At 43.2% G+C, this 19092-nt stretch overlaps 1 protein-coding gene across 1 annotated transcript; it reads left to right on the top strand.

Annotated features, from left to right (window-relative positions):
• The first annotated feature begins 914 nt into the window (after positions 1-914).
• Positions 915-18248, top strand: TM7SF3 (transmembrane 7 superfamily member 3). Its single transcript, XM_072875523.1, has 13 exons — positions 915-1213; positions 1376-1440; positions 7709-7863; positions 9602-9752; positions 10187-10307; positions 11109-11280; positions 12341-12518; positions 13832-13918; positions 14345-14425; positions 15180-15332; positions 16678-16775; positions 17151-17313; positions 17838-18248. The coding sequence occupies exons 2-13, from the start codon at positions 1380-1382 to the stop codon at positions 18098-18100; spliced, it is 1683 nt and encodes a 560-aa protein (XP_072731624.1). The 5' UTR covers positions 915-1213; positions 1376-1379; the 3' UTR covers positions 18101-18248.
• Positions 18249-19092: the final 844 nt, after the last annotated feature.

Raw genomic sequence — 19092 nt, 5'->3', positions numbered from 1 at the left:
TCTTCTGGCCAACTTGTCAGTGATGCTGTGGGTGCAGCCACCCGGCAGCAACACGTATGCCACAAGACTCCTTTGCCGCTTACAGCTACCCTCTTTGCCACGATACAAACTAATTCGGCAAAAGTGTTTTTCTGATGGCATGGTTGGGGTTAGGATTTTGTTGGCCTGCGCACGTAAACTGGGATGTGGGGTTCCTTCGTGCTCCTCTGATAAAGAGCCAAGTCACAAACTACTGCGCTGTAGACCAAAACCTACCACACATTTTTAAGGGGTTTACAAGTATTATCGAAGTCAACAGGTTCTTTGTTGGATTTCCATGAGTGGGACGGATGCTGGACTGAGCCTGGAATAAGTGAGGCTCATGGCATGGGACAAGCCTCTCGCGGGCACTGTTTGTCTATGACTGAAAGCCACGAGTGAGCAGTTTGAATGCTGAGCTGTGAATAGTGAGTGAGGTCTCACTTGGAGAGGTCGACTATGACCGTGGCAAACGCTAAACAGACTTTTAATATCTCATAGATTTTGACTTACAGAAACCTTGCTGAACAGCGCAAAAAGAACCTCAGCAAACTAGATAACCTGACGGAGAAAGGCTGCCTTCCTAAGCACAGTAGGCAAAGGCAGGGAGAAGAAAGTACACCCATTTATCTGAAATAGCTATAAACACGGACCAGCACTCATCTCTGTGTTCTTCTTATGCCAGACTGACAGCTTCCTGTTGCATTTTAACTGGAAACCGGATCAAAGCAAGCTGGGGAAAAAATAAACACAATAGGGGTGATCGTACAAGGCTTTTTAGAGTCTAGGTTACGATGCGAATTCATAAACGAGGCCCAAATAAGAAATCGAAAACACACCCCAAAAAAAGAGAGACTTTTAATTTGCTTTCTGTTTTCTCCTGTCACGTGCCCGTGAATCACCTTCGCAGCCAGAGATGCCTTGAGCATGCTCCAGCAAGCCTGAGGCCTACCAGCGTTTCTTAACGCCGTTTATAAGGCAAAAACAAACGGCAGCTGCATTAAAAATTAAAAAAAACAACTTTAAAAAAATTTTTAAAAAATTAAAAAATTCAACCCTCCCCACCTCGACCTGGAAACCTTCCCAAGCCTCTCACCCGCCCCAGTAACTGCCACACTGGCGGCGGACGCGGCTTGGGAGGATAAAAGCCGTTGGGGGCGACAGCTGGGGCCGTTACCTCAGTCTTCTCGCGCAGGTGGGTGAGGGGTGGCGGGAACGGCCTCCGCCGGGCGGGTCCTGTGAGGCGGCGCAGCGCCCGCCTTCGCGGGCGCTGCGCCGCCTCACAGGACCCGCCCGGCCCAAGCCCCTCCTAGCCGCCCTGGCCCGCTCTCAGCCCCATCTCACCTTCCCTCCGCAGCGCCATGCGGCTCCCTCTTTGCGTCTTGGGGCTCCTGGGGGTCCTTCGCCATGGCGGTGCCTCAGGTGAGTGCGGTGCGGTACGGGGGGACTGTGGGCCGTGGCCGCCATTAGGCGGCCGGAGGGCTGGTGGAGCCCGGCTTGTACCGGGGAGAGGGTGTTTTTGGCCGGCTCGATATCTAGCAGGATGGAGGGGCTTGTTGCGAGGAGGGGGCCTGCAGAGCCTTTTGGGGGGTGTCCCAGGCGGTGGCGGGGTGACCTGCTGCTGTCTCGAGGGTTGAGCAAGAGTGAAGATCAAAGCGAAGATGCAGCTGTCTGCGGAGCTGGAGGAGAGTTTTGTATATTCGTGGTTATCTTAATCTTTGATGTGGGCAGGGAGGACCCATTCCCTCCCTCCCCTTTTTTTTCCCCCCATTTTTTTACACCGTAATTGCTATGAACGCCATCATTTTAACTCTTACATGGATCTCCTGGACTAATTTTTACCATGCCGTCGCAGGGATACGGTTCAGGCTGATGAGTCTGGTGTAGTTGTATTCCTCTAAGGAAACGAAGTGGCATTCGCTACCCATGAGTTTATGTGAGAGAGGGAACAAGGTTAATAGCGGGATTTTCTTTTTTTTTGGACCACATACAGGTGGTCGTGGGTTCCCAGCACCCTGCGAATTGTGCATTGAAAACCACTGGCCCTATAAAATTAAGGAAATAGGTGAAACCCCGTAGAATTTGAAGCTTGGTTCCTAAAACTGCTTGTTGGCCGTGCTGATGTAATCTGACTTTATTTGGCATGGACTTTTTTGTAAGTCTGCTGTGTTTCTGCGTGTGGCTAAATGACTATGTGACTAAAATAGGCATCCAGAGGTAAGTGTACTGCAATGAGTATAGCTTGTGAAGATTTAACAGCTGCTTACTTTTTAAACTCTTATCTGTTCAAATAAAGGAAAAAATAATCGGTTTCCTTTCAGAGATAAGCAAGCAGTCCCTTATGTTAGGACTGATGTAAGCCACCTGATCTTAGTTTTTATTTTTAAACTTGCCTCTAATGAAGCTTAATTCTCCAAAAGGAGAAATCTACTCTTGGGATACTTTGCAAGGCTGCAGGACAGAGTTTGGAATCAGTCTCAAGTGTGGAAGACTTCTTCCCTTCCCCCCACCCCAGTCTCATGCCCAAGATCTTAGTGAAGAGCCAGGTGTTCCCTGCTTCTTGCAGGCCCTAGAAGCTTAGGCTTAGCACCTGATGGTGGCAAGCAGGTCTGAGAATGAAGGCTCAATGTTCTTAGACCTTAATGTTTATATTAAAAGATGCTGACAAGCAATTTCTCTCACAGACTTGATTGAAAATGGGTGATGTGTTGAGTAATTTTTTTACAGTATGTAAAAATGCAGAATAAATATGGGACTAAGCTAACTGCTTTGCCTTGAAAGGAGCCTGTTGGTATATTTCCTTGCAGAACTGAGAGTGGAGGGGGAAAGTACTTTCCTCATGGAAAGCTAATAAGCTGTGTAATTTGTGTACCAATATCTAGCTGATCATTAGGCCTTTTAAACAAGGACATTTGCTTAATGGTTCACTTATTTGAAATTGTCTTGTGGTTATTCAGTCTTGGACACCCAGGTTTGCAGGGGTGAGTTCTGCTATCTCCTAATACTGGAAGATCCTGCTTCATTTTAAAAGTGCTGATAAGTAAAATCTGTGCATGATGGCCTATATTACTTCTCTGGGGTTCTGATGGGCTGCAGCTCTTCAAACCTAGTATTTGTGCAGAAGTGTTTCATATATCATGTTTGTTACCTCCCAGGGAGCTCCACCTTCATGAGGCAGGAGTGCAGCTGGCCTTGTTTGCTACATCCAAACCAGGTTGTTTAGTGTTGGAAAAACTAAAGCAAGTTTATAGTGTAATCAGGATTGAGCAGTGCCCTTCTCATAAAGGGAGCTTGTCTGGATGAACTTAGTTTGTGCTAGCTGTTTAGTCTATGCAGAGACAACATTTTAAAATAAGAGGTTAACACAAAGCTGTTCAGCTGTCTGAATGTATTGGACAGCTGGTCACTTGCATCTTGAAGTGTTATTGCCCAGATGCACAAGTGACATCTTAATCAACAGTGCTAGCAATGTGACTGAGGCCAGGTCTTGTGTGTTCTGGCTGATAATCAAAGTGGATTAGTAAAACTGTAAGCAGGTGAGGTGAGTACTTCTTCCCTCACTTTTCAGGCTGTAGAAGACCTCATGACCTCTAACTTGGTGAACAGAATAGTCTTCTGGGATGGGAGTGGTGCTTCTGGTGACAAGCCAAGTTCTGTGGCACTATCTGCTGTAAGCATCAAACTGTTCTCTAAGCATGAGTCCCAGTACACATGCAATTAAAGTTTAGAAGCTTTCATAAATCTTCTTGCTTCTTTTGGGGGTGGGGTGGGTGGTGTCTTTATTTGGGGTTTTACTAGTGTAGGAAGACAGAGACCTTGTAGCAGGACTCTGCTATGCATCCATGTATGCATGGCTTTACAGGTCTGATATAATATGGCTGCTGGTTTTATTCTGTTAAGTAACTGTATACTCATGTTTTCCCTGCTCAAACTAGTTTTCAGTCTGAGCTTGCATTTCATCTCCATTAAATGTCTTCATGTGACTACTTGTTGATGTACTCCCTACACCGGAAGGTTCTTCTTGCATCTTAAAGCTCACATAAGGTTATTCTGCATATCCACTGTAAGCTGGTTGGCTCAGGGTAGAAATGCATTTTCTCTGGCTGTAGGGAACCTCTCTGAGGCAAGCATAATGTTTGAGCATGGCTCTGTAGGTTAAGACTCTTCCTGTATTGGCAGCAATGGCATTTCTTCAGTTGCGTTTCTTAATGGAAATTAGACTGCTAGGTGTCATCAAGAACCTTGTATGCTTAACTTTATTGGTGGTGGGGATTGACACTTGACTATTGGAGCAGGAAATGTAGTTTACTTAAAGCATCAAATGAACTGAGAGCTTGGCACTGAATCGGCAGAATGGAAGTGGTTCAAGCTGGGTGTTGCTTGTTGGGGAAACTGCATGTCATAGGGAAGGGATAATAAATGCTGAACCTCTGTAGAGTTGATTATCTTCTTGCTTAGAGTTAGGAATAAGGACTTTTGATCTCAGAAGACCTCAGAGAGGTTCAATTCCTTTGCTGTCTTTACTGATTCTGCCCTTCGTGTGGGAGAAGAGATACAAAGTGGAGTGACAGAGTGGACTGTTGTCCACCTCTGTTCATCGGTTCTTTTATATGCTGGACTATCTGTGCTCCTGTTCTAGTATTGGTACTAGTATACCGAGTAATACATGCTCAACCCTCCATCTTTGCTCTGTTCTTGCTCAGTTTCAGCAATGCTGACTTCCTTTAAGTATGTTTTCTGTTGATAATCTCTGTAATAGCAAGGGTTCCTCTCTTATATCCAACCCAAAACTACTCTGACATGCAGTGACCATCATACTTCTCCCTACAAGGTGAAGAAGAGGGCATAGCCTGGCATCTTACAGGGTATTTCCAGACTTTCACTGTTTGAAGCAAGTGAAGTAATAAAGAAAGCTGGGGTGCCTGCATGTTGTTCCTGGCTCTGTTGCTGACTGAGCTCTGTTGTTGGGTCAACTACGTCGCTTCTGTGGTGGTGTTTTCTTTGCTGCATGTGCTGCTGAACCTGCAGTCCTGTTTGGTGTGCTACCTTCAGCGAGATGAAGCTTGCCCAAAGAAGCAGCTTGCATACTGTGGCCAGTACCACATGTTCATGCAGGTCGCTATCTGTCCTTCAAAGCATCTCTGACAACACTGAACTCTGTATGGCTCAGGTAGTCCAATGCCTGTCTGAGAACTTGTGATAGCAACAGGCCTGATGAATTGTGAGTTAGTTAATTTGTCTTGCTCTCCATGCTCCCTTTCTGCCTCAGAGCAGCACCAGTGACTTGTTCAAATGACAAGAAAAAGAGAAGGCTGGAAAGGTGCTGTAGTCTGTGGCCATGTGGCAGTTGCTCTTCAGCGAACTTCTTAGAAGGTTCTGCTGCTCTGCAGTGCTTGTGAACTCTCCTTTTAGTCATCTTTCAAGCCTGTTTAGAAGTGTGGTTCAACGAGCCCGTAAACAATAAGCTGAAAAATACTTGTCTGATGGATGTAGCCATTCTTGTTCTTCACCCTAATCTATGCTTTTCTGTCTGGACTTTGGTTTAAAATGTATGTCACATGCACTGTTTTAGGAGCAATTATGCAAGCAGTAAGGCAATGTAGAACACCATGCCTTAATTTACCACACTAATTAAACTTGAGAGAGTGCCTCTGACATTTAGAGTCTCATGATCATGTTGAAGTAGTGGCTGCACGTCTTGCTGACAAATCTGTTCTTATTTATGCAGAGGCCTCTGGGTATGAGTACAGAGTGGAGGTGAGAAACAAGAGAGCAGTGCTTTTTTTTCCCCTTGATGTAGAGCATAGAGAGGATGTATATGGTTTTAGCTCTTTCCTTAAAAGAACATCTAAGTGTGACCATCTTGTGGTTCAGGAAACTGTGCTGAAGTTCTAAAAGATCGAAGAAAAATATTTTTCCTGCATTCTAAGCTTTCACTCCAAATTTCTGAGTGCATAGATGTATAGTCTGTGCCTTTTGAATGCTTTTCTCTAGCATTCATACTGCTAGTTGCATTTCTGGTAGAACTTAAGTGCTAAGGAGGAAAGAGGTCTTGTGAAGGGGAGGATATCTGAATGCTGCTCAAGGGACTCTAGCAGAAACAGAAGAATACACAAAGCTTTCTTGTGGCTCTAATTTTATGTTAATTACTGTTTGAAAACTTGGAGTAGAAACTTTTTCTACCTTAACACAAACTGCAGATGACTGGACTGGAAAATGGAGAATCTTTTTTTCCTCCTAGGTGGCTTATGATCCCCATGTTCCAGCTGGGGTTTTATTGGTGATGCAGTACTGGTATTAACTGAATTTTGAGGGTGAGCGTGCAAGGGTTGAAGTTAGCAAGATGAGATGAGTTAGACTTTGCTGCTGCTTTCTTCCTCTGCTGTGAGGTGAGTGGAGGAGGCACGAGGGTAGGAGTTCACCTCTTTTTTACATATCATCAAGAGGCAAAGAAACTGGCTAAAGATGACAATTCTTGGCAGGGGAGAGTGAAAAATAACAGGAAAGGAGTTAGAGTACTGGGTACAGTTTCAGCTGAGAAGACTGTATCCCTTCCTTTTTTGGATGGGAGACCACCTGAGTTATCAGCAACAGTGTATATGGGATGGTGCTGTTGATTACTCTGTGCTTCTGTTGGAGCACTTGACAGTATTGACCCTTTACACTAGAAGAGGCAACTTTATTGAGGAAGTACTGTGTAAGTGTTTAGGCTTGATAAGTTTTGGGTTTGCTGTGCTACTGTGTGTGCACGCAGGGGAATTCAGGGAAAAACCTGAAAGGCATTGTGCGTGCTCTGCAACCATCTAGTCTGCCTGCTAACTGCCAACAAAAGAGAATCTTGTGGCTTCTGTACAGCTGCTTCTCTTTCCTCCCTTCACATCCCCTGTCCCTCAAGAGCCCAGCATGGGGAGAAACCAGACTTTCTTGCAGGACTTGGATGGTAAGCCAGAGCTGATTCTCAAAGAATCTTATATCCTAGGTCATGTGGCTCACTTTAATTTAAAAATGATGGTGGATCATGGGATTATGCTCATTGTAAGAAGAAATGGTCTTGGTTGTGTCTTGGAAAAAATTAGTCAGATTTTTAGATACAGAAATCGGGGTCCAACAGTCCTAATAATTAAGAATAGCATGGGAGCAAAAGACCTATGTGAAGTAGCCTAAAGTGGGTAAGTATACATATGTAAACTACAGATTTGATGCTGTGTTATATAAGTTGACTCCAACTCCCATGGTCTGGGAATTCACCCAGGAAGTCTAACAGGTATTGTGCAAGTTGGCTGGCTAATACAAGCATACTTGCCTGTATTTGGTGAAGAGCAAGTAGTCTTCGGTATCCTCTCTTATTAACTCTACTGAATGTTACTTGCTGTTGATTGCAGTAGCTGATCAGCTGCAGCTAGTGTCTGTTGCTGATGAGCTCAGCTGTATCAAATACTGAGCTCCTGGCAGGAAGTCCTGCCCCATGTGCTTAGGTGAGTGCCAGGCTGCATGGTGGGTTCTCTAGCTGTATCTGTTCTTGTAGGTATAGCTCTGTGTATAGTAGTCTCTGAAACCTTACTACAGCTTACAGGATGAGAGTAGTATAAAACAACATCTTGCTCTGTTCCCAGCTGACTAATATTAGGCTACTGGAAGCTTCCAGACTTCCCTCTGGACAAAAAAGTGTCTTCCTCTTTTTGTAATGCAGGTCTTCTTGAGCTCTCCTTGGGGAAATTCAGAAATGTGCTACTTAACCAGACCAACCCAGTGGAAGCTGTAATCAGGAACATTGCAAGCAATGTGACTGTTGTAATTTTTCAAGTACATGCCCAGCAAAGCAATGTGGTGATATCCTTTGATAAGGTATGGTAAGAGTGTCACTTCTGTTCTTAACTGCTACTTTTCTTTCAACAAAGGAGTTGGCTCTGGTACATGTAGGCATATAGAACTGAAGCTATATAAAAATGAGTATCTTACCTGCATGGCTCTTATGAATTCTGAAGCTGAAATAATACTGTCTGTCTTCTACTTACATGTCATAGCTGCTATTTTGAAGGACTGAATGCTAAAGGAATTTCAGAGCTGGCTTGAAAATGTTTCAAGACTCTTTGTTCTTGGTGGAAGTGGTGCTTTTGACATGTGACTGCTATCCATCAGCCTGTCAAATTAAAAACAGATTCATGGAAGTATTTGCCAGATACCTTATACAATAAATATGATCACTTTGGGATATTTAGTTGTCTGTTGTTTATGTGGTGGGATCTAGCCACTACAGATTTGATGTCTTGTTACCCCAGCTCCTTGTTCTGAATCTAATTCTCCTTTGGTGGCACATGGAGAAATTATTCCATAGTACTCCAGTGAAGGCTGCTACTCCTAGCCAACAATATAAGCATTCCTACTGCTATAGACTAGCCTCAGTTTGTCCCGTCATTACTGGGATGCAATCTAAAATACTGATTTTTATGGTGCTGTGAGGCTCTAAGTGATATTTGAGCAGAATGTAGGCTAAGGTGAAGGTAGTAGATGGAGATCTGACAGCTGCCATCCAGTTTCCCTCTCCCCATCAGTATTTTCCAAATGATAATGTACTGAGTGCCAAGGAGTATTCTGGGAAGCTTAGGAGATGAATAACCTGTAACACAAGTCACCCAGCTCAGTCATCTTTGTACTAGTGAAATAGCCAGGATTACAGGGCTAAGGCATTACTGTTATACCTGTTTGGTCTTTGATTACCACTGGTAGAATCTTCTGCTGTCAATTCAGACCCTCTTTGCATTCATGGGCCTTATCAGGCCAAGGACAGTGATGCATAAATATGGCCATACTGCTTTTGGGGCTGGCCTGTCTCTAGAAATATGAAGCTGAGCCAGACCTTAAAGCCTGCCAGGTCCAAAGTGCTTCCTTAACAGTGTTGCCTCAGATAACTGTGGCCTTCTTGGACAAAAGCACATTTTCTGTGCTGAAAAATAGATTTGACTGCAGGTCAATTGGTTGTTCCAGCTGTGTGTGACACTGCCACTGCTGCCTGATCTTTCCTCAGGACCACTGATTCTGAAAAGGATGGTGGTGGTGGGCATTGGGTCTGTAGCTGACCTGGCCCCAAGCACTTTTGTCTGGCATGACTACTGTTAAGCCAGCTGTCATACCATCATCTCCATTCTGGTAGAGATAGTGAGGTGCTTCTGCACTTTGGTTCCCAGAATGCCCTTTAGTGACATCTCACAACTTTTTGTGAGCAATATTCCAATACTTTTACACCTTTACTAGTCACTCCATTGCTGTGCAGCGGTAGACTTCAACTAGCTAGATTTCTCTGCAATTTGCTTAGGATTATTGACTCTTCAGTAGTCTCAAACTTGTCACTTAGGTTTTTGAGCCTGAACTAGGCAGTGTGTGGTGTCAGAGGCCACTCCCTTTTTTTTCCATCTTCCTTTTTTATGAGCTAGCTAAGGGCTGAATGCCTCATCTGTGGCAACTGGTGCTGAAATATGTGCCCTACAGGTTCGTGGCAGGAATGTGACTCCTGTGCAATACATCAAGCTGTGGTGGAAATCTTCTCAAGAAGAACTGCTTGTTTATATAACTTGTTTCTGTCCAGAATCCATCTGTGAACAGCTCAGGAACTGGAGTAGACAGAGGACTGGTTTCAATCCTTCGGCCTCAACAGAGTGTATGTACATGGTACCTTCGGTCACTGGATGCTAGCCAGGTGCTCAGCACAGCTATCTCTATTCCCTATATGGAGAAAGGTATGTTCTTATTACTTGTAATAAGCAGAGCTGGTATCCCTTAACAAGTTAACTATGAAAGGAAGTGTTGACCTTTCAGAGGTGATGCTCTTGCATAGTACAAACATATGATGGAGATGCCAGAAATTCTTTTGAAAAGGGGCGAAAAAGTTTAGTATCGCTGTTGAATTGCGAGTCGCGTATAGGATGTACTGTATGGTCTTGTCACAACTTCAGCCTTGAAGTAGAAAACTGCTGTGCATATGTATCAGGACCTATCTTAGACTGCAGTGAAACCACTTGTGTTGTCTGTAGGACTAGAACCTGACAATTTTATGTTCTCAGCAAGCATGCTATGCCTGCAAGTACATGCATTGCTGAGGTCTTAGAACTTTTTTAATGCTGTGTAAGGGGGTGGAGTAAATCCTACTACAGTTATATTTTCTGTGTTCTAGATCCTATTCCTGGAGCCTGCAATCTAGAATTTGACTTGGAAGTGGATCCAAATATTTACCTAGACTATACATTGGTTGATATACACATCAAGTTTGCCCCTGCAAACTTGGGATATACCAGGTGTGTGGAAAAACTTCAGTGCACTGAGCAAGACCTCTTTTGTCCTGTATTTAGCCAAGGTCATAAAATGAGATTCTGCTGGAAAGGCTGACCATCCAGCTGCTGGCAGAAATCTTGTTTGCTGCAACAAACTCAGAAGTAAATGAGGAAAAGGAGGAGGGAGAGAGGTAACGCAGAGGTAAAAGTTGAGAGTTGCATCTTGTGGGAGAGGTTGTGCAACTTCAGATATGCAAGCAGTCAGCAAATACTGGATTTTCCTATTCCTCATAACGTCTTAACCTCTTTGAGGAGCAGCTGTGTATTGTAGACAGTTTTATTCTTTTACTGGTACTGAAGCATGATAATAGCCTAGAGTTCTGTTTAATATTGAGACTTCAAGTTATAAGGCATTATTTCCTGAATGGTGCCTGATGTCACAGGTGATAGGCAGGGAATGGGGAAGGCTATGTTCAGAGCTGTATACATAGTATGTGTGGAAAACTAAACAGTGATGCTGTGATCTTTGGCTGTTGTGACCTCTTGGAATTCTTGTGCTGGTTCCTTATGACAACTGATAGAAAGCCTCTGTAAATGTAAAGGCAGGCATCATCACAGACACTACTTGCATCAGGGTAGTTCTGTGTAGTACTGCTGTAGTCTGTGCTCACAAACATTTACAGTCTAGTTCTGAATTAGTTGCTGGTGTTAAATTCTAGAGAGTAGAAGCCAAATACTGCCAACTTGGACAGGTAACTTCTGAAAACTAATTTTAAGATCCAGGGGTTTGTGCTGGGCACAAAGCTGATCTCTTTTTAATTGTAGAGGAGCAAACCCACCATCCTGTGATTCAGGGACTGGTCAGAACTCCAGATGGCGACTGCGCTATGATGTCTACCAGTACTTCTTACCAGAGAACGATCTTTCTGAGATGGTACTCATGAGCCACATACGGAAGATGTCTGAGGTGGAGAGTATCAAAGCTAATGGCATTAAAGTAAGTCTGAAGCACTGGTGTACCAGGCATGTGGCAGTGGCACTGTCTTAAGTTTTCTCCTTCCTTGAGTGGTGACATAAGCAGGCTGCTGATGCTTCAGGCTTCTTGCTTGTATCTGGGTTTTCTCGCTAGGAAGTATAGAGTGAGTGATGCATGCAAAATGGCAACCACTCTCTCTTGGGATGGAGGTGGCTAGTTAGCACAGCCTGAAATGTGGCAGAATTGAGGCTTCTTGCAGTGGGCTCTGGTATTAGGTAGATGTTAGTGACTGGTCTGTGGCGTGTTTCTGTGTCTTGCGCTTTCCTCAATTAAACAAGCTCTTATTGCAGTGTCTTCCTGCTTGCTGAATACTACTTTAGCCACAGTGCTCCCTCAGTGATGTTGAGGCCAGCTTGCCTACAGCAATACTGCCACTGAGTGCCTGTAAATCCAGAAGTCGAGCCACTTCTGACAAAGACTGATATCCTACAATGCCTGATAGATGCAGGGGACTGGCATCCTCAGATGCTGAGAACTGGGCAGGGAATGCAAGGAAGAGAGGAGGGAGGAGAGTATAGTGGAACTGGACTAGAAACAGGCCCCATTTGGAGTGGTGTGAAGAGACCTGATATGCAAGAGCAAAGACTTGCTGCATGTTTACCTACTCCCTGGCAAAGAGATTGGAAGGGACAGAGGGGGGGGAATCTCAGTGGCTGTGACCTGTCTGGCCTTGCTAGGGAGTAGAATGGCAGCCTTGTCTGCATCAGAGGCCAGACCTGGGTTTGTAGACTGACAGGGAAACTGAACTGTGTCCTCAAATGGGGAGGAGCAAAACATATGAGTGAGAGAATCTTCTCCCATGTCAGAAAGCATAGTAACGTTGGAGGAAGTAGTCTGTCCTGTAAGCCTTCAATGCTTCAAGTGATAATACTGAGAGGGTTCAGAGTAAGAGAGCTCTTGCCTGCAGTTCTTGCTGATCATTATCTTTGAGCTGCTGAGTATTCCCTCAGCTGTATGGACATATCAATATGCCAACAGTGACAAGCGGTTCCTTGCAATTAAATATTCTTTACTGTTCCAGATGCTTACACTGACAACTGATGACAAGACCAATGTCTACTTTTCCTCGCTTCCTGGACAAGGTGTGATCTACAATGTCATAGTATGGGATCCTCTTTGGAATACTTCTGCTGCATACATACCTGTGCATACATATGCCTGCAGCTTTGCTGACCTGGTGGATAACTGCTCTTCTCTCAGTAAGTTGGGACTTGTATGTACTTGCCAACTCATTTCAAGCTGCTTGTGCTCCAGCATGCTGAGTGGTGCTTTTGAGATTTAATTTTTTTAAAATGTGTGAAGGAGCTCTTTGTTCTACACTAGATATATTTTGTTACTTTATGACAGGGTCTACTTCTTGATTGAGGAGAAATTTTAGAATGAAGAAATAAGACTAAGGAGAACTATTAGCAATTGAAGGTTTAACTTAATGGAGGTTTAATATGTGGCTTGCAGATATATAACTTTCAACTCTGTAGTGACACTCTAGCTTTTTCCATTTGAACTGGATATATAATCTTAAATCACTTCTAGGACTATAGATGCTGCAGTGAAACTAAGCTAATAAAACATGAACTAGATTAGGGTCCAGCCTTACTTTTCTAACTGCTCTGGTGCTAACAGGAACCAGTAACTTACAAATATTTTAGAAGGAGATGATCACCTAAAATAAGGATGAAGATAATGCCAGCCATAGCAAAATGACTACAAAGTCATGCTACTTTGTACAAAGCTATATAATGATAGAATTTGAGCAGAAGAGGAGCAAAGCTGCCACCCCCGTTATGACTGCAGAAGGGACAAGCATAATGGGTAGAATGTGGTTCATAAAGTAAGATTTGTTCTCATGATTATTTTCTTGTATACTGTAGCACAAGTAACTGTTGTCAAACTCAGTGTTGTCTTTTGACAACATGAGACAAATTATCTAGGCTAAGCCCCTTTTCCCTAAATCGGAGAACTAGGAAGATGTGGTTTACTTGTTTCAAATAGCTTAAATACCAGTAAGAATTTTGCCTAGGAGACAGAGGTGAGCCTTACTGGGATGCTGCTGGTCCTTTCTGTTGCATGGAGAGTATATTAAAGGGAGACTATGGTGAAGGCTGCAGTGGTAAAGACTATAGCTGCTGCCTGGGTCACTAATCCTGTAGCGCTGATTTTTATAGATGATTGGATGTCCCTTTTTTTAAAGCTGAGCAGAGAATTTTCAGGTAAAGCTGTATCAGTATTATAAACAGCAAGTTACAGCTACTTAACTATTGTTACAGAAACTTCAGTCTTTTGAATAAGGAGGAAGCTCTTGATTTCTTAAGCAGACTGGAATTACTTCAGTATTCTGTTAGAGATCCTATCAAGATAACTGTTAGTTCAGGCATTGCTCACATGGTGTGTCTGAAGGAGGGGCAGCTATTAAGCTGTCAGACTCAGTGGCAGTAACCTGACCTTGCCTTAGTCTCATTGTTGGGACTACTAGGTGGAATGCTCTAGTATAACCCTTTCTTTCTCCTTGTAGGCAAACTCTCTACCAAAGTATTCTTCACTGCTCTTGCTGTTCTTGGTCTGTTCACTTGCTTTTTTGGACACAGATTCTGGAAAACAGGTATTGAATGTTTGTTTTTTTTTCTCATAAGTCTGGTTGGAATTTCATAGATGTTACTTGGAATAGTGGTGTTAATACTGAGATTTACTTGATAGTGATTATGTGCCAGTTAAGTCCGCTGCTTTGCTTTTACAGGATCAGAGCTTTTAAGTGCAGAGGAAGAAGTTTCTGGTATGCAAAGAGCAGAAATGTAGAACTAGAGTGCATGCTGGGCAATATAAATATGTAATTTTTTGACTATTTGAAGTGCTTGAGGACACCCCTTTCCAGAACAAAGTGTTGTCTGGCTTTCCTTTTGTGCTTCTCAGCCAGTGAGCTGATAGGTTCTTTCCGTGTTGTAACATGAAGATGTCTGAAGATGTACTGAAGTGGGCTTGATATGAAGTGATATGACAGCATACTAAGTCTTTTTTTCTTCTTCTCTAGACTTATTCTTCATGGGCTTCATATTCACAGGATTCTTCTTCTTTGTATTCATTACAAGGGTAACTGGCCTTGGTTATGATGGTGAGTAGATGTGTCAGGATACCCTGTGCTCTTCCCAAAATATTGTTGTTATGAATCCCTTAAGTAAAATTTCAGTTGTGCTTGTTGTTGGCCAGCCTTAGGAAGGATAGGGGGATGATACCTGGGTACTTGAACTGAGCTCCAATTGCCATAATAGCTGAATATGCAACAGAGTAACTGTTGCTTCCAATGTCAAATAGTGATGCCGAATGAATAGCTGCAACTGTAGAAGACAAATTTGAGTATCTATCCAAGGAAGATACAGGATTTTAGAAACTCTGGAAATTTGCAACGTATTTCCTTCCTAATTCTTTCATAATGGGTGGACCTCAGTTTCAGGTCAAATGCAAATTTCATCTGTAAAATGACTGAGTAGAAGGTCTGCATCCTGCTTGTTAATACTAGCAAGAATTAGTTCCTTTTGTCTTTGTCCTACCTCATAGGTGTGTTTTGGGTTTTTTTGATACATGTGCATTAACTGTTGCAGCCATAACTGCCCTGGGAACTCGAGGTACTACTGTAAATAGTAGCAAGACTTTCATTACAGTCCTATACCACTCTTTCAGTAGCACATCCTCAGTTACAGATTGGAGTCTGAGTGAAATGCATGAAGCAAAGATTGATACTCTTGTTTGGCTTTTTTCAGAAAGTTTTCATTAGGTAACAAAATCAGGCATGGAAGTAAAGCTGCTGAATACATTATTGCAGTAACTGAACTTTTCATAGTGTTGGAATTGCCCCTTTTCTTTTTCAGTGCGTCTTATTTTGACAGCAGTAGCTGGAATTATTGGAGGGCTTTTCCTGGTTGCAAGCTGGTGGAGATTTGGATCTGTCCTACTCTGTATGTTTATTATTGGACTTGTGCTGGGATTTCTCTTTTCATCGACAGTCTTCTTTACTCCACTAGGTATGCACTGAAATACTCTGCTGCAAAGTGCTATTGAGTGATGTGTTGCTGCTGTATTACAGGGACACTGCAAGGCTCTAAGATGAATGCCACTATCTGGTTTATCTTAGTGTTACATTTAGCTTTCCCTTTCCAGTGTTGGGAGGAATAGACATGTACCCAAAGCCTTCTTTCAGGTGTGTTGTAATTAAAACTACTTAGGGAATCTGCACTGGTGGGAAAAGGAAACTGCTTATTCTTCAGAGAACTTGCTGAGGCTCTTCCTGCTTAAGCTGCCTGCCACCTCAGCAGTCTGTGACACCAGCTCTGCTCTAGGCGAGCACTTGCTGTCTGTCTTGTTCTCTATCCAGAACAAGTCACAGTAGAAAATCTGCAGTCTAACTTGGAGGCTCCAGGCATAAAGGCACTGTGGATTAAGAGGAGCTCTTGCTGTTACCTTTCACCATACTACAGTGCGAGGCTCTGGGAGCACTGCATTATAAGACTCAAACTTGGATTTGCAGCTGGATTGACATCATTAGAGTCTTTAGAATGACTTTTAAATAGAGAAAAACAATAGACAAATCACTTAAAAGCAAGCAAGGCTGCTGAGCTGGCATCCCTCTGGGACATCAGAGCATCAGCCACACTGCTTTCTCTATTATAATTTTAAATCTCAAAACTCCTCTACTTAAGATCCCTTGGTGGGACAGTTTTTCATTCTCAAGTCATCTGTGTTTGACTCAAGCCACAATTCTGTGATAATCCATGTAGTCCCTGGTTGCTCTTCATTAAAATAAAACAGTGACTCAGCTGGGGGTCAGCTTTTCCCCCTGCTTTCCAAGGCCTGTCAATTAAACAGAGGGGACCAAAGTAGTGTTTGAGTGACTTAATTACTCTTCCTAAAGCCAGAAGAGTTTGTTTGCTTTGTGGTATTGTGATGGCTGTATTTGCACCATACTCTAGAGTTCAGCATACATAGATGTAGGTTTATAGATTATAAACCTATATAGGCAATAAAAAGCCTTCTTATTGGGCAGAAGTACTCTGGTACTTCTCATTCTTACCAGATGAGTAACATATACCTCATCAAAAATCTTTGTTTCATGGACAAGATCTGCTGTCCCAACTTAGAGTGCAGGACCTATACTTAACTGGGACAGTCTCTTTCTGTTCTTGTTTTGAGTAACTGTGTTACAGTGCATCTTAATCCCATTTGAGCTCAAAAGCTAAGCTTTTCCACACTGTACTCTAGATTCCAGAATGTACAGAATATTTGGGGGAAAAAGCTTACCCCCAACCACTTACAAAAAAGGAAATGTTTTGCTACCTAGTAAATTACATGTGGAATACGGTGTCTTTGCAGGAGACTACAGGGTCTTCCGTGACGATGTTGTGTTCTGGGTGACCTTTTCTTCTGTAGCCTTGATGATTCCAGTGCTTTTTGTTGGCTGTCCAAGAATTGTAAGTAATCTGTTCTTTCACCTCAGGAGGAAGGGGTGTCAAGGCTACTTAATATAAAATGTAGTCCTGTGGGATATGTATAGAAGACTTAACACAGCTTCATGAAGCCCAGCACAGGACCAGCTCTAGGCCATTCCTGCTCAACCCTACTTCTGCTAAATGGTCCATAAGCAAAGGAATGACTTTTTGCAATGTTGCGCATAGCATCCACTAACGCTTGCATTTAGTTGACTTCTATCTTAACAGGGTGTCTGGATAACAGGTGTGAAGCCAGTTTCTTGTAGAAGGACTGATACAAAATGCTGCCTTAAGAAGGTGGGGAATAAAGAGTATTTATCAGTCTCCTAAAGCCGTGTTTTTTTTCTTCCCCTCTAGCTGAACATACTGGCCTCTGGAATAGTAGGCTCTTATGCAGTGATCCTAGCTATTGCTTGTTATGTTTACACAAGTCTTGCTTACATCACCTTAGACCTACTCAGAAGGGTCCTTAATGATTACTTCAGCAGAGCTTACACCAATGTGCCTTTTCAAACAAATGGTGAGTACTGCTCTTAAGACTTCTTTTTTTAAAGAACTAGTATGAAATGCTTATTTGAGAAACCACTGCCTCTTTGGTTCCATTGTAAACAGTGAGTGTTGAGGGTAGGAAGGGAAGAAGGGAGAACACAGTAAGTACGGTGTGAGATTTAACACCCAGATGATAAATACTAGTCCTCCAAAAGAAATACTGGGTAGACTCAAAGGCACCAACCTTCCAGCAGGTGTTATGTGACAAAGGCCCTTGTGAAAGGTGCTTCTCAGGCTTGGACTACCACCTTGCTGGTGAGTTTGCAGAGTGGGCAGTCAAAAGGCCTAATACAGTGACTGAACAGACTCATCTCAAATCCATGTGCGTTCTTGCCTTTTCATGGATTTACTCTAGGTGTGTGAGGATGCAGAGACAATACTTCATTCCTTTTGCTAAACTTGTTCAGTGTTTGTGCTTGGGAAAGGAAGGAATCTGCTTTGTTCTTGCAAAGGTTCTGCCTTGATATAGGAATCTGTTCACTTTCTCTTTTTCAGACTTCATTATCCTGTCAGTGTGGACAATGCTGGCCCTCAGCGGAGTAACTGTGCAGCTTCGCCGAGAGAGAAGTGAAGTGCCCTTCCCGCCGCACCCCTATCTCACCTGGAAGCGGGAAAGGGAGCGCAGAAGCACCAATGTCTTAGACCCCAGCCATCATATCCCTCCCCTGAGAGAGAGGATCCATAACAAGCTACTGCATATCAAAGAGTTTTTTCAGAAAGAGCAGCCAGCTGGGGAAAGGACTCCGTTGCTTCTGTAACCTGCCAAATAACTGGTAGGAACAGAGAGGAAGAATCTAGGAATGGTGAGATGAGTGATCACCAGCAACGAGCCAGTGGGGCAGGATTTACCACTGCAAATTTGTCCTGCTTAATAAGAGGAATATATTTGCTCAATCTGGAAGAAAAGTTATCTGTCCAGTACACTACATGCTGTTTTGTGACTCTTTCCACAGTGGCCCACTCAGCCTGCTGTAACATGCGTATGTCTAGCTGCAGAATCTTGTACTAATGGTCAAGTACAGGTATTTATGTTGTGGTGATCTAGTTTGATATTTAGGTATGTGAAGTATAAAACAGCCCTTAAAAAGCAACCTGTGCAATGCTGGTTCTTCCCTTGCAGTGTGGAAACCGCTACTGAAATATTGTCTGACTTGCTCCTGAAAGTGAGCAGTCTGTTAGATTGCAAGGGATGAGAGATAAGGACCATACACAGCAGGAGTTCTAGCAGGAACTGAAGTATCACCTTCTAATATAGGTACAAAATGTGTGGCTGCAGACACAATTGTTTCCAAGAAGTATTACTGAACCTTGCAAGCTAAACTGACTTGAATTTAAACTGCACTGAATTAACTGTTGTAAGTGTGCACACTGGGGCTCAGGAAGTGGACCTGATCTGAGACAAGAAGACTTTCTCCCTCGCTTTCAGATGGTTCTGTAGCAAGCTGGTCATCTGGTCTCTGTACAGAGATGACTGCTAAGAGAACACAAGAGGTTTTCCTCCTTGTTTGCTTTCTGAACAGCCGGTGACTTGTTTCTGCTCTGGTATAATCTCTTTTTTGATGGTGCTGTCATAAAAGAAAAAACTAAATAAGCTCTTTGTAGCAGGCAGCAGTTTTTTCCTGGAATTGGTTGAAACACTAACTATTTTTATTTTTGATCAATATATCTTTTAATTTTGCCTTTAAGGGGTGAAAACAGCATCCAGCTAGCAAAATACTGACCAGGAACCTTGCTGACTGAATATGTTCCT

Source organism: Ciconia boyciana, chromosome 1 (assembly GCF_034638445.1).
Source record: "Ciconia boyciana chromosome 1, ASM3463844v1, whole genome shotgun sequence".
NCBI classification, from domain to species: Eukaryota; Metazoa; Chordata; class Aves; order Ciconiiformes; family Ciconiidae; genus Ciconia; species Ciconia boyciana.
Note: the sequence above shows the minus strand (reverse complement) of the source record. Positions and strands in the feature narration are given on the sequence as shown.

Excerpts from the sequence above, each read along its gene's own strand:
- TM7SF3 (XM_072875523.1), top strand. The coding sequence starts at position 1,380 with ATGCGGCTCCCTCTTTGCGTCTTGGGGCTCCTGGGGGTCCTTCGCCAT. Across the intron at positions 12,519-13,831 it reads GGATAACTGCTCTTCTCTCA|GCAAACTCTCTACCAAAGTA; the intron begins GTAAGTTGGGAC and ends TTCTCCTTGTAG. Across the intron at positions 16,776-17,150 it reads TTGTTGGCTGTCCAAGAATT|CTGAACATACTGGCCTCTGG; the intron begins GTAAGTAATCTG and ends CTTCCCCTCTAG.